This window comes from Manacus candei, unplaced genomic scaffold, assembly GCF_025592945.1.
Source record: "Manacus candei isolate 608988 ecotype Guabito, Panama unplaced genomic scaffold, ASM2559294v1 h1tg000050l, whole genome shotgun sequence".
NCBI lineage: Eukaryota > Metazoa > Chordata > Aves > Passeriformes > Pipridae > Manacus > Manacus candei.
This window is the reverse complement of record NW_026138098.1, coordinates 6,968,320-6,996,218: the sequence shown is the minus strand read 5'-3', so window position 1 is coordinate 6,996,218 and position 27,899 is coordinate 6,968,320. Positions and strand designations below refer to the sequence as shown.

Below are 27,899 nucleotides of genomic sequence, written 5' to 3'. Positions count from 1 at the left end.
GGATTTGGTGTCATTTCCAGGGTTTTGAGCTGTAGATCCATGAAACCATGGAAACACCTGAATGTTGGAATTCTGGAGCCCAGCCAGACCCAGGGCTGCTGGGACACCCTGCTGGTGTGGAGCCAGGTGGGATGAGAGCTGCAGGAACATGGCCATGAGACACCTCAAAAACAGGTGCTGAAAGAGGAACAGCTGGATCCAGGCTTTCCAGTGTCCCACTTTCCAGTGTCAGCCAGAAGGTGTTTGTAATTCCCTAGGGAGGCTGGGGGTGCACACAGGGGGGCTGAGGGCCCTGTCCATGGTGGGTGGAAGGTCTCAGTGAGGTTGAGTAGAGTCCTGGGCATGGCCATGGGCCTGAGCCAGCGCTGTCCAAACTGGCCCTGCTGCTGTCAGCACTGGGGCTGGCAGGTGTTTTGGGAGCAGCATGATGGGGCTGGGGGTACTCAGAGGACAGAGGTTAGGGTGGGGGGCAGGTGGGTGGTTTGGGAGCAGCAGGATGGGGCTGGAGGTGGGAGGAGATGGTGGTAGGACCCCAGCATTGCTGCAGCAGGGAGGACACGATAGCTGTGGCTCACAGTGATTTGGTATTTCCCCTTACACAGCCCTGGATTTTGTATCTTAAACTTGGTAAAAGCAGCCCTGGGAGTGCCAGGAGATTTCTGCTTTTCCCCTCTCATCCCTCCTGAGTGCAGGAATCAGTTCTCTCGCTCGGCAGTGATGTGCTGCTGCTGGGTCACAGTGCAGGCAGCAGCTATGAAGGCTCCTCCTGACTTCAAAGGAGCCGTGAAGGAACGAGACGAATTGATGTCTGAGTCTGAGCTCGTCCCTCTCTGCAGAGCCCGATGCCTCTGCTTTGATGCCTCTGGGACGGCATTCCCAGCTGTCTATGGGTGTCCCCAAGGACTAAGGGCACCCGTCAAGCCAGGTCATTCACTACAGGGGGGAAAAGGTGAAGGGCACAGGGTGAGGGCAGCTTCCCACACTGAAATACAGTGGGTGAAAACTGATGGATTCAAACCTCCATGGCAGCCAGGAGTGCTCAGTGTCTGCCTGCCCTGTGCCATTATCTCTGTGCCTGAACTGTGGGAACCAGCTTTTCCAGGGACAAGCATCTTGTCCCACCCTCTGCCATGGGTAGGGACACCTTCCACTAGCCCAGGTTGCTCCAAGTCCCATCCAACCTGGCCTTGAACACTTCCAGGGATCCAGGGGCAGCCACAGCTTCTCTGGACAATCTGTGCCAGGGCCTCACCACCCTCACAGCAAAGATTTCCTTCCCAATATCCCAACTTACCCTGCCCCCTTGTCCTAACACTCCATGCAAAATTAAAATAAATAAAAAAAAAAATCTGCAGGGACATGGACAGGCAGGGATAATTTGGGATAAATGTAGGAATAGTTTAGTGCCTCTGCCAGCTGATTCTGTCCCTTAGGAGCACTGTTGTCCTGCAGGGAATCCAGAGATCCATCCCCACTCCAGGCACAAGTGCAGAAATTTAGGGCTCCTCTGTCGCAGCCGCGGTGCCGCAGAGCTGGAGATGTGCCCTGGTCAAGGGCACGGAGCGTCTCCCCAGCGTCCCTGACCTAGAGCCTGCAGGAAAGCTGTCCAAAGGAATTAGGGCCAGACTGTTGGTGCCATGGAGGGGTTTGTTTCCTGGAGGCTCTGGTTCCATTAGCAGGCGGCTGTGGAGCTCTGCTCAGCATCTCCTGGCACTGGGAGAGCTGCAGAGATGCTCCTGGCTCCAACCCCTGCATTAGGAGTAGGCTGGGGCAGCTGTGCCAGCTCCAACAGCTCCCTGACAGAGGGAATAAATGCAAATGCTCCCTCCGAAGGGAAGGGATGGTGGGATTTGGGCCCTGCACTGGTGCAGTGGGTGGAGGGAACAAAACCAGGTGATGGTGGGAGAGGCAATGGCATCTCTGGGACCTGGCACTAACCAGCCCAACTGTGGGAAAATTCTGTGGATATTTCCAGGACAGAGACCACAGAACTTTTGTTAAGTGCTACCAAGCTGAGAGTGCTGGGATGTCCCTTTCACCCCCTGCATATTGAGGTGCTGGGGAGGTCACTGCCAGCAGACTGTAACTTCTATCTTTCCTATTCCTTATAGAGTTCCTACTGCCATAATTTTAAGCTCTATTTAGAAAGAAAATAGATCATGGAGTCATAAATCATTTGGGTTGAAAGGGACTTTAAAGCTCATCTAGTCCCGCCCCCTGCCACAGACAGGGATATCTTCCACTAGATGTTAATTGTCTTGGTGCAATTGCAGGAGAAATCAGAAAACAAACAAATGAAATCAAATAAGTTAAAACTAAATATAAAACATACGAATAAATGCATTCCCATGTGTTTACTGCAGAACCTACTGCAGCATTAAGCTCTGAGATGTAGATCAGATCAGATAATCAAAAAAACCCCACCAAAAAATAAATCGCTCCCTGGTTTACATTTGTGGGTTCAGATAATAATACATTAATTCCTACAGAACTCATGGATTCTTGTATCCGGAGCCACCATACGTGCGATTCCAGCTCCAACCCATGGAGTAGATGTTTGCTTGTGCTTCCACAGCCCTCTTCCCTTTCTTGTTCCCTGCTCTGACAGAGCTGGAGACCAAAGCCTGACACTGCCTGAGGGAAATTGGCATCTCACAGACATGTCACGGAATCTCACTGAGCCGGTGTCTCACCGGCACAGGGAGCAGAGTTGACTTAGTGGGACAAACCAGCCCCCACTCCCAGTCCTGTGGGTTCATCTGCAAACCAGAGGGGTTTGGGGTCAGGCGGCTGTGCGGCCCCGAGCCCGGCTGAGCTCACCCTGGGCGAGCGGAATGGCTGAGGAGAAGGGTGGGATTCTGCCTGGGGCCCACACAGCGGATGAGGAGCCTCTCCCTTTGTCCGAGGGGAGCACAGTAACCTGCAAGTCAGGACTGGATCGTACAATCCCCACACAGAAAAACCCAAAGGAAGAAAACACAAAAATAGACTCGGGAGGATCAACCACTACCACCATTTTACGGTTTCCAACCAACTTTATTCCAAGCAAGGAGCAGACAGGAACGGCAAGCTGTTCCTGGAGGTACATGCATGGCTCTGTGACCAGAGGTTCACTCTATGTACACACCTTTAAATATAATAAGCAGGTTATAATAGCCTTTATAAAGAGTGTGCCATATGCACCCAACCTCCAAACGAGCCCTGGTATTGGGTACTGGACCCACACTCGGTTCTTGAGAAACTGTATAAATAATCTGTAAAAACAAGGCTGACAGAAGGACACAGGCCCACGGCATGGCCGGGTCCCAGAGAGCCAGCACTGCTCTGCCCTGGGACATGGGGCCTGCACCTGCCCCTGGAGCTGTGATCAGCGAGGGAGAGACAGACAGACGGACGAGAGTGGCTCACAGGTGTGGTGACAGTGGCTCCAGGAGTATGGCCAAGGCTGCTCTGGAGCACTGTGGACAGGCAGGTTGTGACTGACTGTATGGAAACCTTGGAAGTGCTCATCGGTTGGAAGTTCTTCGATGAGAACGGGCAGTGGATGCTGCTGGAAAGGAGCGTGATCCAGCCAGGATGCGCCTTCATTTCTGCCCCGGCCCCCAGCCAGCCCAGCAGGGCTGAGCCCGCTGCCCTGGGGACATCATGGTGCCACATGCACGGGGAAGGGCTTTCCAAGCAGCTACTGAAGGAATACTGATGGGACAATCCAGGCTGGGAGTGCTACCTCGGGGGTCACTCTACTTTCTACCTACGAGGGAAGGGCTGGGACAGCTGACAAGCACTTGCTCATTGTCACCCTGCACAGAGGGCACCCACCGTCCCCTTCCCGGCTGGCCTGGCCCCGGTGGGACCCCGGTGGTGGCAGTGGCAGGGACTGGCACGACGGTGGCACAGGGACAGCATCAGGACAGCGAGGTGATGTTGGACCTCCCGCCCGGCGGGGCCATGATCTTCTGTGCCGTGCGCCGGGCAATGTGGTCATCTGCCTGCGACCCTGGGGGACAGCAAAGAGGGGGAGTCCCACTTTAAATGCACACACCACACAGTGTTTCCTCAGTGGGAAATACCAGCAATTTCACCATATATCATTTTGGACACTCTGCTATCATAGTACCCTTAGGAATGGCTGTATTTGACTGAACTTCTTAATTCTGTATTGTGTCTTTCTGTAAAATGTTATAAATGGCTTTCTTGTAAGTTAAGTTTGTATATAATAAAATGTGGGAATATGTACATTTACCAAACAACATGGGATCCACCTGATCCAGTCAGCTAAAAAAATAATATGGAAGTCATTTTAGGGCAGAGCATTGGCTTTCCAAGCTCCTGCCTGACAGCTGCTGGGCAGGTTTCTGCAGGATGAACGATGCTGAGTCACTGCCTGCTCACGAGGAAAGACCAGGGGGATTACTATTCTGATTCCTGGAGATGGAGTTATTTGGCCAATCTTTACAAACCCAGCCACTTCCAACCCCTGAGTTGCAGCTGGGGCTGAAGTCCCAACCCACCAATAGCCATGGCAGCATCCCATGGACCCAGGCAGGGCTGTGGTGACTCCATCACCTCCAGCCTCATCCTCCCCCTGCCCATGGTTGCAGCTTCCACTCTCCATGGAGCAGCCTCGCAGCCCCTGCCGGGCTTTGTGCCTTGACACAAGTACTGTAAAATATTCCAGATCTATCGGTGCTGCACTCGGGCCCTCGGCTGCTGCCACAGGACAAATTGCTTTTCACTGAGCAGAAACGCAGTTTCTATTTCCCAGCCTTGCCTGGCCGCTCACATCCACCCAAACCAGTCCCCGGGCCCCCACCTACCCGAGAGGCTGAACCCCGACTGGTGCAGGTTGCGCACAGGGACAGCCGGGGCTTTGCCAGCGCCAGGCGTGAGGCGCGACGTGGCCGTGGGCGCTGCGGCCCTGACACTCGCTGGCACCTCATGGACCGGCCCGTCATACATCCCTCTGGGAACGCCATGGACCTCGGCCAGCTGTGGGGGGAGAGTGAGCACAGGGGTCAGGCACGAGTAGGGACAGGTACAGGGCAAGAGGGAATGGCCTGACGCTGTGCCAGGGGAAGGTCCTGTTGGATAACAGGGAAAATTTCTTGATGGAAAGGGCTGTTCAGCTGCCCAGGGCAGGGGTAGAGTCCCCATCCCTGGAGGGATTTAAAAGCCGTGTGGATGTGGCACTTGGGGACGTGGGTTAGTCTGGTCTTGGGAGTGCTGAGGGATGGTTGGACTGGATGGTCTTAAAGAGGCTTTCAACCTGGCCTTGGACACTTCCAGGGATGGGGCGTCTCTGGGTCCCATTCCCGTCCTGCAGGGAGCTGGCACAGCCCCATCCCCATCCTGCCCTGACTCCAGGCACCCTGGACACCCCCAGGCACCCTCAGGCACCCCAGAGCAAAGGATACTAATAAAACTGGCATTATGAGCTCTAATACTGCACTAGGAATTACTGATTGAGGTGCCAGGCCCCACACCACAGCAGTTACATGACAACACACAGACTTCCAAGGCCTAGAAAGAAATAACATTAATAATATTCCTATTGCTGTTGCAGGTTTGCCATCACAGTGACCTGAACACACTAATGTAAAGACACTGTGGTGAAAATACAGGATTATGGCAAATAAAACTCTCCTTACCCTGTTTCTTGCCTTTATCCTTTTATAAACAAAATCTGGGAACGTCTTTCTAGGAATGAAGCGACCCAACCCCTGGGTGACACACAGGTTTCCATCTTCAAGGACAACTCTTCCCTGGCTGATGACCACGGTCGGGACCCCGTGGCACTCGGTGCCCTCAAATATGTTGTACTCCACGTTCTGGAAAACCCAAAACCCGATGTTCAGTCCTGGTAGGATTTAAGAGGAGGAGGTGACAGACAACAATCCCCCCATTTCTGTACACGGCTCCTCATGCACCATCAGTCAGAACTAACTAAGCCTTCATATTCCAAATAAAAAGTTCCAATGGGATGAGCTGAAGCAAATTGGAATGGAGAAACTAAACCCTAAAACCACTCAAACTATAACAATAGTTCAATACTTAAACCAAGTTCAGCGCTTACCTTTTTCTAATCCACAGAGAATACACTGACCTTAAGATTTCCCTACCTCAGAGTGGTCGCTCAGTACCAATGCCACCCTCTACAGCAACCAAAGGATATTTTCCTTGTATGTTAAAAGCAAATGCAAGGTCCTTCATCACTTTACTCACACAGAGAGCTCCTCGCTTGCTGAACGATCTGACCTTTCTGAGGACATGCATTGCTGTCCAGCTCTCTTCTGATTCTAAACCCAGCTCCAGGAAATAATTTTAAAAATATTTTACCAAATTGTGGGTTTTTGCTGAGATGATTTTAGTAGCCTTGGGATTCCACACGACCAAGTCTGCATCAGCGCCCACAGCGATGCGCCCCTTCCTAGGGTAGCAGTTGAAGATCTTGGCAGCGTTGGTGCTGGTCACTGCTACGAAATCATTCTCATCCATCTTCCCAGGGACCTGGGAAGGAGCAGGGAGGAAGGATCACAGATGGAGATGGCCCTGTGCCCACATGACTGGAGGAACTGCTGGACCCACCCACGTGCCCATGTGGTGTGAGAGTCTGCACTGCCTCAGGGTGTGGTTACAGGGGAAAGGGGGAAGCTGAGCCTTGTCCCTGTGGGCTAAAGGATACAGGAGACATGTTTTATTTTTCTTGAAATTTAAGGTAGACACTGTGAAGGATTTGTGTGCCACAGTCTCTCAGCAGCAGCTCTCTGAAGCTGTGTCTAGATGGTGTCACCCTCCCAGCTGGTCTGAATTCAGGAGGCTGTGACAGCCCCGAGCACAGGCACAGCTCACGTATGTTCACACCCCACCTTCGCTCTTCCAGCACCTACCACACACTTCTCCCAGATGATCGACATCCGCTCCTCGATGCCGTTGGTGCCCTCGGGGATGAGGGTGAAGTTGTCCTTGCCCACGGCCTTCTGTGCAGTGGTGAAGGTGCAGTGGGCACTGCCAGTGACCTGCAGGTCCCCGCTGGGGGAAGGACAGGGCAGGGTCACGGGGGGCACTGTTGGTGCCAAGGTCACCTCCCTGGCCAGGATATCCCCCCCTCTCCCAGCAGACTGGGAAGGGCACCCACGGCTTTTTGGGCTCCATGGGCAATGCCACTGCTGTAAATGGCATCAGGATGGATCCAGGTTGGAAGCAGTCAGGGCAGGTATGCTCAGGCACCCGTGACACGGGACTCACCTGGACAGGAGAGTGGTGAGGTGATCTGGTGTGGAGGGGTCGGGGCTGATGGGGGGGGACGTGACAAAGGCGGCAGCTTTGGCCCAGTTTTTGCTCCAGTAGTGAGATCCATCAGTGCCCAGGCTGGCAGTGATGGGCTCCCCGAACACCACTGTGCCTGTGGAGCAATCGGGAATGAGGGCAATCACACCACATCCCACGGGCCTCTCACACAGCACAGACATGGACACGATAACGACACACGACAGTTCCACTTATTTCAGCATTCCCAGTATTTCAGAATCACATTAATCCTTTAGATTATCTCAGATGACTGGGAAATGCTGTCAAAGCAAGTTCTGGATGTGTCTGTTCTCTCCTTATACTAGACACATGTTCCTACAAGCCTTCCTTTAAACTAAACCCACATCCTTCTGGCAGCTGCCAGGCTGGAAGCAGAGGTGGCTGTGCCCCCTCTTCCACCCTGCTCCCCACAGGATCACTCCCAGCTCTTCCCACTCCCTCCCTAGTCAGAATTTGGATCTTGCTCCAGATCTCCTTTTCATTAAGTTCATGACAAATGCTCACAAGTGAATTACTCCCTGTTTCTCATGTGTCACAGTTTGGAGCACATCCCCTCCAATCTTCCCAGCTCCAAGCAATTAACTCTGGTATATCCTTCCAGGGAAACCAGCTCCTGAGATTCAGCCCCCAGGGCACGAGAGAGCTTGGGTGATAACAGTGATCAGCCCTCCAAGTTACAGTGAGATTCCTGGCTGGATTTAGAGGCTCAATTAGCTAACACAGACCAGCTTTACCTTTCCTCTTTGCCTGGGCCAGGACATCAGCGGCGCCCCTGCTCATGACTTTGGTGATGTAGAGGGGGCAGTTGGCCTGCCTGGCGATGGTGATGGCTCGGTACACGGCCTCTGCCTCCACCTGTGGGGACAAGAACGTGGCACAGGTGTCTCAGGGCCTCTGCACGGTGGGACCGGGAGCTCAGTGGGAGGGCTAGCAGTGTTACCTCCTCGGGGCGGCTCAGGACGTGCCCCTCTGGCCCCGTAATCCCCAGCTCCAGCAGCCTCTTCTGCTCCTGGATGGGTGAGGAGGAAGGAAAGAGCAGTCAGTGATGGGCACAGCCCATCCAGAACACCACGGGACACAGAGGCACCTGAGGGGCTGAGGGACATTCATGAACCTGCCCAGGTGGCACCATGTTCTTGGAACACCCCACATACCACTCCCAGAGACCGTTCCTGTGCTGGGGAAACATTCCTGGATGGGAACTGCTGTGTCCCAACAGCACCTCTGGACCTTTCCACCCCTCAAACCCACAGTTCTGGAGGAGGAGGATTCACACCCATCACTGCTAACCTCGAGGCTGTCAGAGCTCTGATGTACAGCTACAGCAAAGGGAGAGGGGCTTCCTGCACACCTGGGCCTGCCTGGAGCAGCTCAGGAGCCCACTGAGGGGACAGAGATGGGCACAGAGCCTGTCAGTGGGGTGCAGCAAGTGCTACCTCTCCCGAGCATTCCCTGTCCCTGTGCACTTCACCACATGGCACAGAGGAAAGGGCACCTGTGGTGACAGATGCTGGGATGAGCTCTGGATGCCCCAGGTCACTCACGTGGCACCTGAACGCAGATGTCCAGCCCACCCCTCACCCTGTCCCTCTGTGCTGTTGTGTATCATGTAACCTCCCACTCAGCTGGCACTAATGCAAGGACATTATCCAACACCACGGAGCAGATCCCACAGGATCCTCTAAAGGACCCTCTTAGAGGATGTTTATTTCTCTGTATTCTGGTCACAGATCTCTGAATTTGTCCCCAGGGCTCCAGTGTCACCACACTGGCTGGTAGTTTACAGAAATTCTGCTGCAGTTACTGAACTGCCTGGGGTCATTTTATGCTCCACAGTGAGATGAGGAACAGGTTTCTCAGATAAAATCCCGGGAGATGGGAATTAGCCTCTATCCTGTTTGTTCAAATAAGCCCCTTTGAAGGATTGGATTCGGCTTTCAGTTTAACCTTCCTCCCACACCAGACTGAACACTGGTGTGACTGTGATCTGAAGGAATTGCCAGTCTAACTCCTCCTTGTGTATCTGACTGCAGGTTGGAGCCAGGATTGTCTTTTCTATGGGTAAAAAAAAAAAATAATGCCCATGAGCAGAGGCTCGGACACTAAGGAGTTCCCAAGTGCCAGGGGTGGATTTAAGCACTGACAAGTGTCATGAGTGTTATAGCAAAATATTCAAACCTCCTGAGCTTCCCAAGTGCCCCAGATTTCTAAACAACACAGATAATATGATAAAGCATCACTTAAGGCAGTCAGTCATCCCTTAGGAACCCCCAAACCGCCTGCTGGGAACCGTACAGATTCCTGTGCTGGAACCCACGTGCATGTGAGCATCCATGAGGATGCTGATGATTCCACAGGAGACCCCGATCCTCCTGCACATTCCTCTGCCTGCACACATTTCCACGCAGGGTCCCACCAGCCCCTTCCCTCCAAGGCTTTGGGGCACCAGCTCACACTGCAGGGTCAGGGTCAGGGATTCCCCTGCCTGGTGCCCTGGCTGTGGTGCCCTGGCTGTGGTGCCCTGGTGCCCCTGCAGTCTCAGTGGACACAAACACGGTACCTCCTCGATGATGTCTCCGTTCTCCGCATGCACTTGGGCAATGGCCCCCAGGTCTCGAATGATGCAGAAGATCTCGTACATCTGCCAAGACACAGCGAGTTCCCAACGTCAGATCCATCCCTACCCATGCTCAGGGTGAGGGCAGTGACTTTCCCTGGATGCTGCTGTCCTACCTGGGCATCAGTGCACTGCAGCTTGTCCTTGTAAGCCATGAACACCAGGAAGGAGTTCACACCTTGAGAAAAGAAAATGACACGTGGTTGTGGTCCCACTGAGAACTCATTGACCTGGTATGGGCTGAGCAGGGGTGGTTGAACTGAGGGGTTGTGCTGGAGAGGGTTAGACTGGAAGCAAACCAAGATCAAGGGCTGAAGTGAGAAATGTCCCCACAAGAACTGACCCCAAAGCTTGGGAGCTGTGAAAGACAATAAACCCCCATCTTTGGGTGCATCTGAACCAAAAAAAAAGAAAACCCCATGGTCCCTGTCTAGGTTCAGGTGCCCTCTGTGACCGTATCCAAATGCGCAGTCAGCTGCCTTGCTCCCAGGCTGGGTTTTCCTCCAGTGGTGGCTTCAGCCTATGATTTATTCTCAACTTTGGGCAAGGGCCTGCAGTGACAGGACACAGGGAATGGCTTCCCACAGCCAAAGGGCAGGGCTGAACAGGATATTAGGAAGAAATCCTTCCCTCTGAGGGTGGTGAGGCTCTGGCCCAGGTTGCCCAGAGAAGCTGTGGCTGCCCCATCCCTGGAAGTGTTTAAGGCCACGTTGGATGGGGCTTGGAGTAACCTGGGATAGTGGAAAATGTCCCTGCCCATGGCAGGGGGTGCAATGAGATGAGATTTAAGGTCCCTTCCAGCCTAAATCATCCTTTGATTCTATGAATTGCTGCTATATTTTATATTGAGGCAAGAACTAATACAAAACTATGATCAGATGACAAATAAAATGTATTTCATGTGTATTCCAAGCTCGGAATAGCTCCATTACTTCAGCCACTCTGCATTTTAATAGGAAATTCACTCCGAATTTCTATGGTAATTGGCCAATTAAACCCTTGCTTGCAAGACTACAAATTACACTGAAGTCATTTAGCCCCACATTAGCATATCTGAAGGAAAATGTAGTCCCAAACATGGCAATGTGTATTAATGAATGCATGAATCCCTGCTGTGTGGCCTGCTTTCCAGCAAACCACGTCCTGTGGATTCTTCAGGATGTGCAGGAATCACAGGCAAAACGGAGCCTCTATGGAATGCCTAAAGCTGAGTTTTGTTCACCAAGTCCCATCCTGGAGGTTTTTATTTAAACATTTTTTTTGTACGTCAGGCAGTCCAGACTGGGGTGCCTGACCCCATCCATCCCTTTAGTTTCCAAAATCCCTTTCCATGACCAGGCTGCCAACTGCCCGAAGGTGAGGGCACACAACCCAGATGTTACAGCAGGAACCTGGTGCCAAGATGGCCAAGGACGGGGCGGTCCCAGCTCCGCAGGAAGGATGATTCCCTCCATGTCCCCCCCACTCCTGGGACCAGGTGGAGCAGCAGTGACATCACCACTCACCCCATGGCCCTGCGGTGACCCCACTGTGGGTTTGGAGGTTACTGCTGCCCACGGCTCCCCCTGCCCTTACCCTTGTCCTTCACCAGGGCCTCCAGCTCCTCCCTCAGGCTCTCGTGCCAGCGCGGGATGTCCACGTGCAGGCCGTAGTCGCAGCAGGCCTGGCCGTCGGCGTGGCCGCGCCACTGCTCGAAGGCGGCCACGAGGCTGGTCCCGGTGTCCAGGCACACGTGGTCAACTGGGGAGACACTGCACAGCGTTAGGGAGGGGCAGGGGGCACCCAGGGGCACCACAGGTCCCTGTGGGAGACCTGCTGCTGTGAGAAGGGGCCACTGCAACACCAGTTCATTTTATAGCGCTGGTTAAACACGATGGGTAATGAATTTCCCAGAAAAAGTGATATAAATGGAACAAGCAAACTCCATGTTATGGCTACTCTGCCTTCTTTTCACCCAGCACAGCAGTGGGAGTGGCTGGTGACCAACCCATGTCCTCACACACTTGTGCTCTGGGGCATTTCCCAAGGGTAGCGCCCACTGCCCATCACATCCCTCAGCTCTCCTCCTATTTCCTGCAGCACTGGCTGTGGGGTCAGTAGGGAGCTATGCCAGGACTGTCGAGACTGGCCCTGCAGTCACATACTACAGTGGTTCCTGGGACCAGAACAGGAACAAAACAGAGGTCAAAATTATTTTACATTAACACAAAAAAGGAACCCACGCTCAGAGCTGAGAAACTCAAAAAACACACTTGCAAAGCTGTTCAAAACATATTAAAAGGTGTTTAAAGTGTTCTTCTGTTCTGTTCTCTGATGAGGTGAGCCAGGAGTGGCCATGTATTTTTAATACATGTGTGCAGCAAGGGAAGCAGGTTCTGGAAGGCACATAACACCTTTAATTGGGTTCGTAGCGCTTTGATTTCTCCAGCAGAAATTAACATTTCTGTGCTACGAGGGTAAATATCTCTGCAGTGGTTCCAGGCCTGGTGTATTTTGCTAGACAACGTTCTGCTTAGAAGCCTTGTTGGAATGTGCTCCCCCTTACTGATCATGGTGGTGCCTCCTGCCAGCGCTGCCTTGGTGCCCTGGGAGAAGCCGTCGGCCGAGCTCAGCCCCAGCACCGGCGCCTGCAGCCGCGTGTGGGCGTCGATGCCCCCCGGCATCACCAGCTGCCCATAGGCATCCACCGTCCTGGTGCCACCAGGGACAATCAGGTTTTCTCCGATTTGCCTGAAAAGGAAATCAAGATCTCCTGTTAACTGGCAACAACTTTGAAGTAAAGATGCCAAAAAAACTTCCGTCTGCAAGGCCGGGTTCTCCCCAGGCTGCCGGTGCTTTGGAAGTCTTTCCAGCTGCAGAACTACACCAGTGTAGCTCTTTCTTGGTACTACTCTAAAAAGCTGCCTTTTTTTTTTGAAAAGGGAACAGATTTCCAAGAGAAAAATGATGGGAAGGAACCTTGTTCAAATCTCACAGCACCGTATCATTCTAAGAAATTACATTACCGAATATAAATTTTTAACTTACTTTATTAAACCGTCCTCCACGTAAATGTCTGCATAAAATGACTGATCATCGTTGACAATTTTTCCTCCTTTGATTAGAAGCTGGTCACTCTAATGGGAAAAAAACATATTATTTTAAAGATTCCTTTATTTAGATGCCACTTTACTCATTCTGACCTTTATTAAGTCTAGGACTTAATATTTTCCCTGCAATCACACCAGTTTAGTGACTATACAGACTATTCTACAACTGCATTTGCAAAGGGAAACACATAAATTTGTCATTTGGAGGAGCACAGATCCCTCAAGGAGCCAGGGGAGCAGAGGGAGCACCAGTACCCCCAGCTCCAAGGGCTGAGCCACATCTCTTAGCTGTGTTCCTGCCTCCTCTCTCAGCTCTGGGTACAGAGACTTCTCAGTGCATTTCATTAACCTGGTAATTTATTGCCATTCATTAGTTTTCACAGTCTCGTTGGATGCAGATAAAGCCTCGAGGACTTGCCTCACTTCAAAGCCAGACACTGGCACAGTTGTCAGATTTGCAGAATCTTTACCCAGAATCTTTAACTAGAAAATTTAGGAAGCAGCAGCGCTGATGTCAATGTGGAGCTGCAACCTAATTTCAGAGGATTCCTTTCCTGCTCTCTGGTGTTGCTAAAAAAGCTATCAACAAGGCTGAAATAAGCAACACAAAGAGCATGGCCTGGGCACAAAACCAGCCGAGGGAATCCCGAGCACGTGGCAGCAGTCTGGAGATGCTGCACCACACAGCAGATGAAAAACTGCCTGGAAACATTTGGGGGTTGTTTAAAAAAGCACTGCTGTCTTAAAAAAATAAATTAAAGAATTATGTTGTGTTTTTTGAACTATCAAAGATTTATCGTGTCTTTATTGTTTTCCCTTGTCCCATAACATCAATCAAAGAAGCCTCAGTGTTGCTGCCCCACAGAGAGCCTGACGGCCCCTCCCTCCCCTTGTGGGGCTCATCTTCACCCTATGCCCACCCCTATCCTCACTCCGTCCCTCATCCTCTCCCCCATCCCCATTTTCACTCCATCCTCATCCTCCCCCCATCCTCATCCTCACCCCATTCTCATCTTATTCACATCCTCAACCTCCCCCCATCCCCATCCTCACACTCATCCCATCTTCACCCCCACAACAGCCCCCCACACACAGGATCTGCTCCCCCAGCCCAGTAACGCGGCTGGTCCCCGGCTCCCGTACCCACCGGGATGTTCCCAAGGGAGCTCTGCCACGAGCCAGCACAAGGAGTGGAAAAAACAAAACAAGGCATCGCTATCGAGGGATTTTTCCCGACTCCTGCTGGGAAGTGCTGGCGCCGGGAGGAGGGAAATCCCTCCCACACAGCCCGGCCGGGGAGCGCCCGCGGCTCCGAACGAGCGGCAGCGCCGGGAGAGCCGCGGGAAGACCGGGGGGTGCGGGCGGGGACCCCCGGGCTGGGGCGGCGGGATCCGTGCGGGGAGCAGGGACACGGCGGAAAGATGCTCACGCTCCCCAAGCCCGTTCCGCGATAAAAGCATTTCCAAGCACATTTCCCTCCCCAGCGCCGAAGGGAAGCCGTGTCGGCGGCGGGGCAGCCCCGCGGCCGCACCGAGGGGCGCGCCCGCCTTTGTCCCCCCGGGGCGGCCCCGGGACAAAGCGCCGGGTCCGGCCGGGCCGGCAACAAAGGAGCGGCGGGGCGGGGGACCCGCACGGCGCGACCACCCCGGGCACGGGCCGGCACCGCCGGGCGCCCACCCTGGGGGGCAGCAGGACCGCCGGCGCTGCCCGGGGTGCGGGGACCGCCCGCCCCGCTCCATCTCCGCCGGCCGGGGGGACCCGCGGCCCCCGGCCCCGGCTCGCAGCCCTCGGGGGTCCCGCACCCCGCACCCCGCACGGGAGCCCCTCACCGTGGTGCGGGTCGCGCTCTTCTTGCCCTGGTGCGACATCTCCGCGCCGCCGCCGCCGCCGAGGGTGTGCGGGGCTCCTGCGCGTGCCCGCGGCTGCGCGTCCCCGCCTACGTGCGCGCCCACCGCCCGCCCCGGCCGCGCTCCCGGAGCCGCGGACGGAGCCGGGGATTGCGGGGGCCGAGCGGGACTAAGCGGGGCCGGGCCGGTCCCGCAGCCCCCGCCGGGCCCGGAGCTGGCGGGGCCGGTGACATTTCTGTCCCCCGAGGGAGAAGCGGCCGCTCGGCGCCCTCGGACCGAACGCTGCACAAACCCCGCTCGCCGGGCTCGTCCCAGCGCCTCGTCCCGGCGCCAGGCTCCCACGGACCGGCGGGGTTGGAACGGGACGGGATGGGACGGGATGGAATGGGATGGGATGGGATGGGAAGAGACGGGACGGGGCTGAACGGGACAGGAGGAAGCGGGACCGAATGGGGCTCCCGCTCGCCTTCCCTGCGGGGTCTCGGCCGAGATGGCTCTGGGAGGTGCCCCAGCCCCTGTCCCGGCGCCGCCCCGGTACCTGCCGGCAGCCGTCGCGCAGCTCCGCCGGGGCGGCGGCTCTCGGGAGCGGCGCGGCCGCGACGGGGCGGGGGTCAGTGTCCGGGCTGGGTCCCGTGTCCGGGCTGGGTCCCGTGTCCGGGCTGGGTCTCGGGTCGGTGTCGCGGCGGTGGCCCCCGACGGGAGTCCCTGTTCCGGAGGCAGCGAGCGAGGCGAAGTTCAGAGTCTTGTTGTCGAACGCATCCTCCACGCTGCAGAACATCCCGCCGCGCTTCTGCCGCGGCCGCGGGCTGCCCGCACCCAGCCCCGCAAAGCAGGCGGGCAGAGCCTCCTCCTGCCGCCCCGACATGGGCCCGGGACCCCCGCGTTCCCCCGGTGCCGGTGCCACTGCGCTCCCGCAGCCGGCTCGCCCTGGGGAGAAGAGCCCAGTGCTGCGTTAAGAGCCGCCCAGGGACCCCCCCGCCCCTCCTGGTGCCCATCCACCCGTGCCCATCCCCACGAACGACCGGGAGGTGACATCTCCCAGCGCCAGTGACGGCAGAGACAGCGCGGTTGGCCCCCCGAACGCCCCCCCGGCCCTCCCACCGGCCATCTCCCGGTGCCCCAGGGCTGCCAGTGTCACAGTCCAGCTTCCCCATCGACTCAGCCCCAAACCAGTTCATCCGATTTGAAGGTTTAAAACAGATCTTTTTATTAAAAGTTGACAATAATTTATGTATTTTACAAAGGAATAGAAAGTCTGTCCATATATATCATAGGAATCACGATACAAAAATATGTGTAAAATTCTGTACTCAATCGCTCCAGCCCCTGGTTTCGGGCTGTTGCAGCACTGAACCCAACGTTCTGTATTTTGGATATGATTTTGGGGTTGGATTAGAGGACACAGGTCACACCGGCCAGGGGACCAAAAAACTCCATTTTCTCCATGTTAATGTTTTGCATAAGTTTACAATAATCCCTTTTTATAAACTGTACAACACATCATACAGGGTTTAATACATGTATTCACAGGGCGATTTCCTGAGTCGAAGCTAAACCTGTTCCTGTGCACACACACGCTGCTGGGGCCAAGGAGCCGGCGCCGGTCCAGGGGCATTGTCTCTTCCTGGTCAGGAATTCAGTTCACAAGCCGTGTAAGGCACTCAAGGAATCACTGAAGGCTACAGATATTATAAAGCAGAATACTGGAAATAACAGCCACATCCTCCAACAGCTTGAACAAGAAGTCCAGGCCTGACACACACATGGCGGTGGGTTTGGGGTGAAGGGGTGGCCCCCCCTCCTCCTGCTGCTGTACACCCGCACCGAGGGGCTGCAGGAACCCCCCAGGTGAGGGCACTGTCCCCTCACCGTGGTCCTGTGGCTTGGAGACCGTGTTTTAGAAGATGCACCAGAGCCAGAGGTGACGAGGGAGCAGCTGAGACCCGACACAGCTCATCTCATGGACAGCACTGGCTCCAGCTCGGCCCCAAGCCATGGCCAGGGACTGATCAAACAAACTCATCACACAGAGCCCAGAGGGGTCACAGACAGAGACCAAGAACCCAGCGGAATCCCTTCCTGTGGAGTCAGGGAGCACATGGATGTCAATCCCCTCTGTGCATTTATACAGAGCAAACAGTTCCGAAAACATTCTTGGAGCCATTTTTTCTTTCCTATGTACAAATCTTCTTACATATTTATATTGACACATAGATAAGCACAATCCCTTATTTACACACAGATCTGTCCTGTACAGTTGGCTTTGTAATTAAAACCCCCAGGATTAAGGAAGTCAAGTTAATGGGAAAACAGAACTGATACTTGAGACAGAAACACACAACAGGCAAGAGCACAGCCTGAGTGAAGAGCCATGTGATGGACCCAAGTCACTTCCTAACACACACCTCAACCATCGCCTGCAGGGCTTCCAGTAAATACAATATTTTAAGACATGAAGTGTTTCAGTAGAATTCAAAATGGACCTGTTTTAGGTGAGAAATGCAGAAGCGAAAATGCAGCTCATCCTGGAATCCCAGCACTGGTATCAGGATCTGGTAGAATTGGAGTTTGTTAAATTAATTCCATAATATAATCATTTGCTGATATCAAAATCCACAACCTTTGCCTTAAAACGTTGCATCCATCCAGTACCAATATCACATTTGAGCAACTTACTCCGTTTCCACAGCTGAGCTCCCTGTGCTGGGTTAAAAGAGGTGGTCAATGTACAAGTGTGGGGAGAGGGTTTAGAATTTTAGTATCAAGGGGTTTTCTTCGTAGCTTTACAAACTCCAGCCAAGCTTTGGAAGCAGTGCAGGTACCTACAGAACAAAATAAACACAGGAATTAACTACAGCTGGGCTCCTCTCCCCCACATGGGATTTTCAGTTCCATTCCATGGGCTGTGCTGCATTGTGTTATGCAGTTCTCAGTTAAGTCTAAGTTGGCACAGGCTTAGCCAATTGCTAGATTTTCCCTGAAAAAAAAAAGAGGTCATTTATTAAATGTTAAATGTACTGTTTTCTCTAGGCTGTGCCATATATATCATATAATTCATGTTCCTTAATCTACACTCCCCTAACAGTTTTGGGTAACACTCAGAATATTGTGATGATAGTGATGAATGAAGAATTTAAAGTTTGCCTCATCTGACAAGCTCTGACAGGACGAGCTGATAATCATGGAGCCAAATTCCACCTCCTCAGGTGAGGAGAGATAACACAAAGGACGTGGTACCCATAGGTGGGAGGGTGGTCCTGCAGCTGCCCTGACCCTTCCTGTGCACCTCCTTGGACCTATCTCTGTGTTCTCTATTTCACACTCAGCTACAAGACCATTGCCAGATGGAAGGGGAATTTCTGGGGCAGACACATGGGAAGCAGAACAGTTCAGCCAATGACTAGAAAGGAGAGAACCTCCTATTCCCTGACCCTTCTCCATCCCCCTTTCCATGTCTCTTCTCCCCCCAGACCTCACGAGCAGCTGAATCCCCCCTCCCCAGCACAGCCCCCGCACTCTGCAGGGAATGAATTAACCCTTCCCTGCCCACTCGGCCAGCAGGTCAGAGAATCCCAGACTGGGTTGGGCTGGAAGGGACCTTAAAGCACACCTCATTCCACCTCCTGCCATGGGCAGGGACACCTTTCACCACACCAGGTCCTGGAGGTCAGGTGGCCCTTTCGTCCCTCCCCAGTAGGCCCTAGACAGGGACACACTGCTCACAGGGGGACAGTAACACCCCAGGAATTCTCAGAAACAATTCCTGAAAAGACGCAGAACTTAAGAGAAACCAAGAGTAACTAACACCGGCTTTTCCAGATGCCACTTTGCTTTATGCCCGGCTCTGTCACTGCTCGTGGCACCGGGGTGGCAGCGCCGGGCACGGCGGGGCCGTCACAACGGGTTTGGGTGAAGGCAGACGCGGTGCCTGCGCTGGCACCGCGGCGCTGCCACTTCAAATGTCACTCAGTGCGCCCGGGGCTGCCCGGGGCTGGCCGTGCCTCAGATAAAAGGCACAGTTACCACTCCCTCACCCCGCAATCTCCCGCCAAAGAGGGATTTTTTTTAACAGAAAGCTGTACAAATGGGACAAAAGCCTTTCAGAAACGGTAATGGACGGAGCGCTAATATTTGTGCATCTGAGCGTTCACAGCTTGTGGAAAACAGCAGCTTTGCTGGATAGAGCAGTGCAGGAATGCAATTCCACAAAGATTATGGGTCACATTTCATATGGGAGAGGAATCATAGAATCCCAGACTGAGTTGGGCTGGAAGGGACCTTAAAACTCACCTCATTGCACCCCCTGCCATGGGCTGGGACATCTTCCACTATCCCAGGTTGCTCCAAGCCCCATCCAGCCTGGCTTTGAACACTTCTAGGGATCCAAGGGCAGCCACAGCTTCTCTGGGCAACCTGTGCCAGGGCCTCACCACTCTCACAGGGAAGAGTTTCTTCTGTACAACCAACCTAAATTTCCCTCTTTCAGTTTGAACCCATTACTCCTTGTCCTGTCACTACATTTCCCGATGGAGAATGATCAGCTTCATCAGCACAGCCTCTTAGCAAGGCTGCAATGGAAGGAGACATATGTATATAAATATACATATATATGTTTCTTTCTTTATAACTGGTGCTAAGGGGATTTGCTGGGTTTGTTTAAACACATCACCCTGAGCTGGAAATCCCATTTCCACACTCTTGCCATCCGTGTGCCCCAGTGAGGGGCTGGTGGCAGTGGCTGAGCCCACCAGTGGTGGCAGTGGTGGAGCTTGGAACCCAGTTTGGAATCCAGCTTGGGACCTATGAAGTTATGGGGGTTTACAGCAGATAAAGATCAGGGTAGTAATAGTTATGGATCTTTCCATACTTACAGAAATTACACCTGCAACCCCAGCTTGGACTCAATGCACCTGATGTGATTTTTCCTAACACCTGTCTGTGTGAGCAGGATGAGGAGGTGAAGACCACTCAGGTAATTATCTACTCTGTGAAAATTAGTCTCTGCAAAAAGTCAGATTCTGACTGCATTTGAGACCACACACCCATGGCTTCTGTGGCAGGAGGAAGGGTTACTGGCTCCGAGAATCTCAGCAATCAGCAGCCTTTCATTGTCATTTGGTTACTAAATTCCTAATTTTTACTTAAGAACTAAGAGCACTGTTCTGCAGGACATCCCAGTGAACATATCCAATGCTGTGCTTTGTTCCTGACCATACTGACTTGGAAAATTCTGGGGTTTTCCTGCCTTAAGACTGTCATATCTACCAATGGACGGAAAATTACTGACCCGACCCATTTATGCTGACAAACCCTGTGAGCTTAGCAGGAACTGCCCACAAGCATAAAAGCACTTCATTAATATTTATGGCCTGGAATCTGAAATGCCCTTCCTGGGCCCCCGAAGCTTTCCAGCACCTCCAGGGTCTGGGGGGAGGCTGGAGCTGGGCTGAGGATGTCAGGCACTGGTGGAGCCTGTGCCCCTCACCTCCACCACTGCTCTGCCAGGTCGGGACTAACAGGAACAAGCAGCACAGCTGAGTTTTAACCATTTCTGGTCACTTTTCTACACAGTTTTGTGCCATAAGCAACCCACAGGTAGGGCAGAGCTGGGTTTCTGGCATCGCCCTCCTGCACTGCAATCAGAATGCCGGGGGCTCTGTCACCACAATCAGGCTTTACCTGTCCCTTCCCAATGAAGACAGGAGGAATTCTCACACAGACACGCTATAAACTGCTTCTGCTACAGGATAAAATAGTGCTGGTCCCTTGAGGCTTGATAGCGGGGCTTTAAAAAGCTGTTTCCTTCCATTACAAATCATTTATTTGTGATAAAATCTTGATACTACTCATTTTGCACACACAAATATATGTGCACAGAAGCCTATGGCATTTTCTTTTCATGTTGGACTTCGAAGCAGTGTATAACAAAGAATGGGCAGAACATTTATAATTAAAACTATTTAATGACTCCTACTCCACCCAAAAAGCAGCATGTGTGAGCACAGCCCTGGTTCTTGTGCTCCCACCAGAACAGGTTAAACAGATCTATTTTAACTCTGCATTGCTTTCACAAAAATGGCTGATTCTACACTGAAAACTGTTAGTTTTGTCCTTTAGAAACCTGGTTTAGGTTAATTGCTGGTATCATCCCCTAATTATCAGGGGTATTTCATTTGGGTACACGGTGCGTATGAGTGAATGTGATACACATATATACTTTTCATATAATTTGTAAATCATATTAAAATGTTTTTTTAAAAGACAAATCTCTTAGAAGACAGTCATTATGGTGGTGGAAAACACATACAATAGCTATAAAATATATTTACATGTTGTGTAATACATAAAATGCTGGGCAATATCCCTATTTTTTACACACATAAACAGCATCAATTTGTTTTCCAACTAAATAAAATAAGAGAAGAGGAAAGAGAAGCTGTGGCTGCCCCATCCCTGGAAGTGTCCAAGGCCAGGTTGGACAGGGGCTTGTGAGACAGTGGAAGGTGTCCCTGCCCATGTCCAGGAGTAGAATGAGATGTGTTTTAAGGTCCCTTCCAACAAAAACCATTCTAGGATTCTAATTTAAAATTTTTGTCTTCTATATTTGCAATAATGGGGATTTTATAAATGTCACTATCAGTTAAGCCTTAGAGAAATCTCTGTTTGTAAGGCCTGGGCAGCGAATTCATGACTGGAATCCCTTATGGCACCTGCGTCCATCTGCTGCCACAGCTGGAAGGGCTGGAACGACCCTCAGGACATAAATCCTTGGGCTGGGAGTGTCTCCAGGGGCAGCTGGGATCAGGAATGTGGTGTTTGAGGGGCTCCCGGGAGAACTGCAGACAAAGCAGCCATTCAGCTCCACTCAGCCTGGGCAGATGGGGATGGATTTTCTGTCCTTTCCCAATGGACCTGCAGGAACAGGAGCAGGTTGGTGGCAGCAACCGGCGCCGCTGGAGCTCCCGGGGCAGGGGGAGTGGGGTGGTGGGATGGCTCCTCTCCGGGCTCACCTCCAGCAGCCCTCCCTGTCCAGACCTGCTCACGTGCAGGTGTCACACAATCACAGCATCATGGAATATCCTGAGTTGGAAGAGACTCACAAGGACCATCCAGTCCAACTCCTGGCCCTGCCCAGGACACCTCAAAAGTCCCCCTCTGTCCTTGAGAATGTTGTCCAAATGCTCTTTGAGCTCTGGCAGCCTTGGGGCCGTAACCGCTGCCTTTCTCATGACTTCTGGTCTCTTCCAAAACATATGCTCCAATGCTAAATCCATGGCCAGGTCTCCCCTACAGCGTGAAGTCATAACTACACAACACAGAAGGGAATAAACCACCCCCTGGTTCACCTGTTCTGCACATCAGCTCTGAAGGGCAGTGGAAACAAATAAAGAAACAGCTCTGAGAAATAATAAAGCATCACACCCTGTCGAGAATGGACAGCATTATTCCTGTCACAGACCCCTGGGCACAGGGAGGGAGGAGCTGCAGCTCTGGCACAGGACAGTTCAGCAGGACGGGCACGCGGGCAAGCTGAAAATGCAGCACTAAAGCAGGATAACACCTCGGCCTCCCCATTACCTGCTCCTGGGGAAAAGGCACACAAGAGTGTTCCCCAGCAGGAACCCCGGGCCTCTGGGTGATGGCAGTGCTCAATCCCACTGGAACATCCTTCTCTTGCCTTCCTTAGTATGGAGAGTTTAGGAAACACAGCTGCAATTAACACTCTCAGAGATCTGATACATTATAAATGTACAGCCCCCAGAATCCTACAGTCACTCACTCAGTATAATCAACACAGGGTGAAAAGTGGCTTTGATTTGATGGTGGGTGAGTATTTTACAATCCCTTTAGTTCCATGACATCCCAGCACTGCCAACGCGGGCTGCTCTGTCCGTGACAGCCGTCCTGACACTCCTCTATCCATTTGCTGTATCCCTGGGCTGTTTATAACATTCTTGTTTATAACAAGGAGGAAAGTGCCCCCTGGGGCAATGTATCTTCAGAAAGCCATTGACAGAACAGAATTTCTTCTGTCTGCCTCTACAGATCTGCATGAGATCAGGATAGTCTTAGTTACTTGGACATGTTCTCCTTTCCTGGGGGAGGTTTCTCTGGGATTTTTGCTGACCTGGAAGTGCAGGCACATCACTGGGCACCCCAGCCCCCTCCTTGTCTGCACTGAAGAGCTGCTCCATGAAGAAAAATTGATTTTAGTGGAACACAGAGACACCCAAACCCTACACACAGCACAGGTTTGTGGCAGACACGGCCACCTGTGCATGAACCTCTCCAGTGTGGTCAGGATGGAGCTGTCCTGCTCCCAGTCCACCTCACAGCTGGGCTGTCTCCTCCCTGCCACCCAGCTGGCACCCCAGGAGCTCCAGATCCCTACCCAGCAGGATTAGCTGCTGCAAGGTTTTCCCCCCAGGACACAGTCTGACCTACAACATCTGTCTGACACTTTATTGCGTTTGGACAGTGGCTCCAGGAGAACCACAGGTGAACATGGTCCCTCTGCCACCTGTCCCTTTTCATTCCACAGGAATTAGTAACTTACTGGAAGGATTTGGCACAGTTACTTGGGTGGGGCTGGGCAGCAGCCACCCTGCCTTTATGTGTCTTTATCAAACCAGACCAAACTCAGAAAAACAGAAGTTTAAGACTTGACAACACAAAATCCCAATAACTAACAATGCTCAAGAGTAAGTAAAATATTTCTTATTCTCATGTAATTATCCAACCAAAAATCTTCAGATTTGGGACTCTTCCCAATATATCTCAACCAAAAATCTTCACAATAGTTTTTTATGCTTCTATATATGATCCTACATCAGCACTGGAGAGGACAGATAATATCCAGGAGATCACAGAACCACGGAATGTCTCAAGTTGGAAGGGACCATAAGGGTGATCGAGTTGATGCTGATCCACATGACACTATCAAACAGCTGCACTGCTTTTCTAGAACTATTGTATGAAATCTTTAGGAATAAAGACCATGACTTTACAAAAATTTGTACCATCAGCACTGTGAACTCATAAAAAATTTTTTTTAATCTGGTAATTTGCATTTCTGTTCAAAATTTGATCCTCCAGATAAAATTTAGGTGTTTTGTTGTGCATTTTGGCTTTATTAGAAGTGAAAGGGTGAGGTCCCTGACAGGAGCCAAGAAAAGGTTCCTGGTAACTTTTGCTACAGGATGCTCAGAAAGATACATTTCTAATTCCTTTGATGTTATATATCAGTATAACAACTTCCCCAAAGGCTTTGACCTCTGCATGTCTGGCAAATGAACACTGTGCACGTGAAAATGGAATTGTATAAATACATAGGGGGGTGTACACAAACACATGAATTTACAAACATAGTGCAATTTTTTTTAAAAAACCTCTCTTTATAATAGATTTTCCAGCTAATTAATTCTTCGGGCTAACACTGAGTTTGGTACATTACGAAAATACATGTCCTTATTATTTATGAGAACTCAGCAAGACCTAAATTAAGGGGGAGAACTCTTCAGATGTGATGAGAATTGAACCTGCTCTGCTTGGGGAATGAAGGATAAAATGAATGATTATCTTTAAACCAGTTTTGAGGACCAGGCTTTTACCCTGCCAGTCTCAGCTCTGTATAGAGTTAGGCTGAGTTTTCTTTCTAAGAGAAAGCTAAGGATGGAAGGCACTGGTGTCTTGAGGGGAGGCAGACGGGACACCAAATTGCTGCTGCTGGGCACAAATTTGCAGGATGTTTGCACTCTGAAAAAGCTCTTCTTTACTTCCCACAGACACAAGAATACCCTGTGAATCATTCAAGGCCAGGTTGGATGGGGCTTGGAGCAATCTGGTCTAGTGGAAGGTGTCTCTGCCCATGGCAGGGGGTGGAACAAGATGAGCTTTAAGGTCCTTTCCAACCCAAACCAGTCTGTGATTCCGTGCTGTGTGTGATATCCCTAAAACAACACAGGAATGGGGCTGCTTGGTCATAGAGAGGATAAAAGAAAGGCTGGTTCCAGGTCCTGCCCTCTCTGAACCTGCCCAGGAAGCACAACCAAAAGTTCCTGCTGCAATAAACCAGATGTTTGGCTTAGAACCAAAACCCTAGCAAGTCGGTGACAAAGTGTTTTCCTGTGGGGTTTGGCAAACCAGAAAGGAGCAGGCTCTACACAGCCCAGAGCTCTGGGATGAGCTCCAGCCCTGCCTCAGACCTGGCTTAGCTGTCCTTCAGCACCAGCAATGTTCCTCCTGCCCCAGGGCCTCCATCTCATCCCGTCTCATCCATAAATTCAGACTGACATTGTCATTTCTGTGCATTTCAGTCTGGAGCAGTCCCTGAGACAGTGAAGCAGAAACACCAAGCAAGGAGACACTCTAAGCTTTTATATAAATTGACAATTATTAACCCACTGGAAATCTCTTCATTATTGCTGAGTCCAATCTTGCTCTTCACCAAGAACAAGAAATCCACAGGATTTACAGCACAGTAAAAGGGAGTAAAAGCTTTTGAGCCAATTCCTCTGTGCCTTCCCAGGAATGCCTTTGCTCAGTGGGAGTCTCCTTGATGGCCTGAATTTCCCCTACACTTCACTTTAAACAAAGATGTTTGGGGTCACCCTGCACAGCAAAGATTTGCCAATTAGCATTCTAACGATGCAGCTCATTAGGGCTCCTGTGAGGGAAGTAATTTCCAGCCCCTTCCAGAATGCAGGAGCTCACACACATGGGGTTGCTGATGAAGCCTTACAGGGAATTTCAGCTCCAGTAGCTCCTCATCTCCCCTGTGGATCCTCTCTGGAAGGATGTGCTGCTGACCTCGAAAAAACCCCAACCTCTGCTGACAGCTGGAGTACACCAGGAACACAGAACAATTTGATTATTGTTCGACAGATCAATATATAATGTGATTTAAAGGAAAGGAATTATCTACAAAACAGAAGCTCACATGGACAGAGCCTGAACCAGTGCTGAAGGAGGTGGCCACCCTGGAGCTCTGTGGGCTCCCACTGGGGAAATGCCCCCCATCCCACTGCACCTGCTATCTTTTGTCAAAATCATGGAATACAGACTAGCTTGGGCTGGAAGGGTCCTGAAAGATCATCTCATTCCAACCCCCTGCCATTTTCTTCTTTCCATCCTTCTATCACTGAAAACATTGAAAATAATAATTTAATATTAATATTTTCAACGCTTTAATTCAGATTGAAGTAATTAAACTGTAATTATAGCAACATCTTCTGTTACTAGTAGGAAACCTTTACAGCCACGAGTCAAAATGGATCCCATTCAGGTGTGACCCTTCTCCAGGGAGGGAGTGTTTAAGAGGGGGCACAAGATCTAGTTTGGTCTTTCCAATTCTATCTGTGTCAGTCAGTCCAGGTTGGTAAGAGGCAGCACTTTGTGTGCATTTATCAGAAGGAATTTATTTACAGAAGATATTGTGTGGCAGTGATGGGCAAACACTCCTTCCCCTCAGATGCAGCATCTACAGACACTTTCGAGGCCAGGTTCTGTTCTCTCCACCCTCCCAATGTGGGCCCACTCACATGCACACACAGAATATCACATCTGGTAACCACATTTAGCTGTAAAGGGCATGGCCTGGTCTGTGTCCATGTCTCACAGAGCAGTGGCTGGGCTGGGGCAGCCCAGGGGGTGCAAAAGGACAGGGGATCGTAGGCAACAGAAAACAGGGAACAGGGAAAACTATCATCTGAAACCCAACAGCATCATGTCCTGGGTAATTCCAGCCCGAGGGACAGGTCTCCTTCTGATGACCTGCAGGGGCTCAGGGGTTTGCACCCCCAGCCAGAAAGCCTTTGGGCCAGATATATCAGTGCTGGGATGCAACCCCCAGAGTTCATTTAGGATTGATGGAATGTGTGCTTGGGCATGTGCAGCTGAATTCCTAAAGTATTCCAGTACACAATACAAGCTGGTGCATCAAGCACAGATTTCCCTGATGCAGACCTGGGCTCCAGCACATCCCAGATGTTATTTCCTTTGAATAAACAAATATAGAATGGAGTTATAAGTAATATTGGGGTTTTAATTAAACTGAGATAATCAAGGAAAAAAATGTGGATGCTCAAGCCTCTCCTATAAATGTAAGAGTTAATACCTATACAAATTTCTCTTAGGTACTGACAACTTATTTACTTGGATATAGGCGAGTGCTACCCATCCCTGGGAGTCTCCAAAATTACTTAAACACACACTAAAAATAAATAAAATAATATCCTAGAACTGCTTAGAAGAATGAAATAGCCTGTAAAGCAGCAGTTTATGATCCTGCAGGACACACAATTCCCAGTTTCCTTAGGCTGCAGCACCCTCCAGTGGGGTCCCTGCTGACAGGTTCTCTGCCATGGGGACACCCTGCTCCCCCCGTCCCCCCCCCGCTGCTGTTCCCTTCAACCCACAGGAGAGATTAAAATTGTAGTGGAATTAAAAGTTGGTGCTTAATGAATACATAAATTTGGTGCGTAAATAACACTTTTATAAAGCAGCTTTCTCAGTGCCCGCACGTATCTGTGTTTATACAAATGCTCATATTTCTATTTATGCATCATTCTAACCCAAATATTTTTGTACCTAGACAAGCACAAATACTTATATCAAAATATTATTAAAAGCACGTTGAGAAGTTAAGCAGTTGCAAACTAAACCAGCCAAAAGCACTTTGAGCCCTGCCTGGCCTCCTGTGCCTGTGTCACCTCGAACACCTCTGAATTCACAGATCTCACTGACCTCATTGCCCTGGAGAGTCTACCCCTGGGGGATTGGTGTGACACCAAAGGGCACAGAGCACTGGGACCATGCTCTGAAACCTGCCAGCTGCCTAGCCAGGTTCAGTTCCCCCTCAAACATCCCTGGATCCTTCAATAATCCTAAAAACAGGACCCTCAGACAGTGCAAGGGTGACCGCTGCCCCTGTCCCCATTGTGGTTACCAGTAACTCATTACCAGCACAAATCAGGAAAAAAAGTGAGTGAAATTGTGAATTTAAACACTTTTCTGGTTGCTATTTGTCTTTTCAATGTA

The 27,899-nt window shown here is 51.4% G+C and overlaps 2 protein-coding genes across 13 annotated transcripts in view; both read right to left on the bottom strand.

Moving 5' to 3' along the window:
* Window positions 1-2,949: 2,949 nt before the first annotated feature.
* Window positions 2,950-15,735, bottom strand: DPYSL4 (dihydropyrimidinase like 4). 2 transcript variants are annotated; one of them, XM_051801164.1, is made up of 14 exons: window positions 15,400-15,735; window positions 12,953-13,041; window positions 12,471-12,655; window positions 11,501-11,665; window positions 10,042-10,103; window positions 9,869-9,949; window positions 8,249-8,317; window positions 8,043-8,163; window positions 7,246-7,402; window positions 6,888-7,029; window positions 6,337-6,507; window positions 5,649-5,828; window positions 4,818-4,989; window positions 2,950-3,997 (listed from the first exon to the last, which is right to left on the bottom strand). In XM_051801164.1, the coding sequence occupies exons 1-14, from the start codon at window positions 15,724-15,726 to the stop codon at window positions 3,906-3,908; spliced, it is 2,013 nt and encodes a 670-aa protein (XP_051657124.1). In that variant the 5' UTR covers window positions 15,727-15,735; the 3' UTR covers window positions 2,950-3,905. The 2 variants fall into 2 exon arrangements, with proteins under 2 accessions (XP_051657124.1, XP_051657123.1); XM_051801163.1 differs by lacking the exon at window positions 15,400-15,735 and adding an exon at window positions 14,844-15,069.
* A 352-nt stretch (window positions 15,736-16,087) lies between these two features.
* Window positions 16,088-27,899, bottom strand: part of JAKMIP3 (Janus kinase and microtubule interacting protein 3) — a 68,364-nt gene continuing 56,552 nt past the window's right edge. For all 11 annotated transcript variants that reach the window (XM_051801073.1, XM_051801074.1, XM_051801079.1 and 8 more), the window contains one exon: window positions 16,088-17,683. The gene's annotated coding sequence lies outside the window, so the exon portion shown is untranslated. The remainder of the gene's footprint in view (window positions 17,684-27,899) is intronic.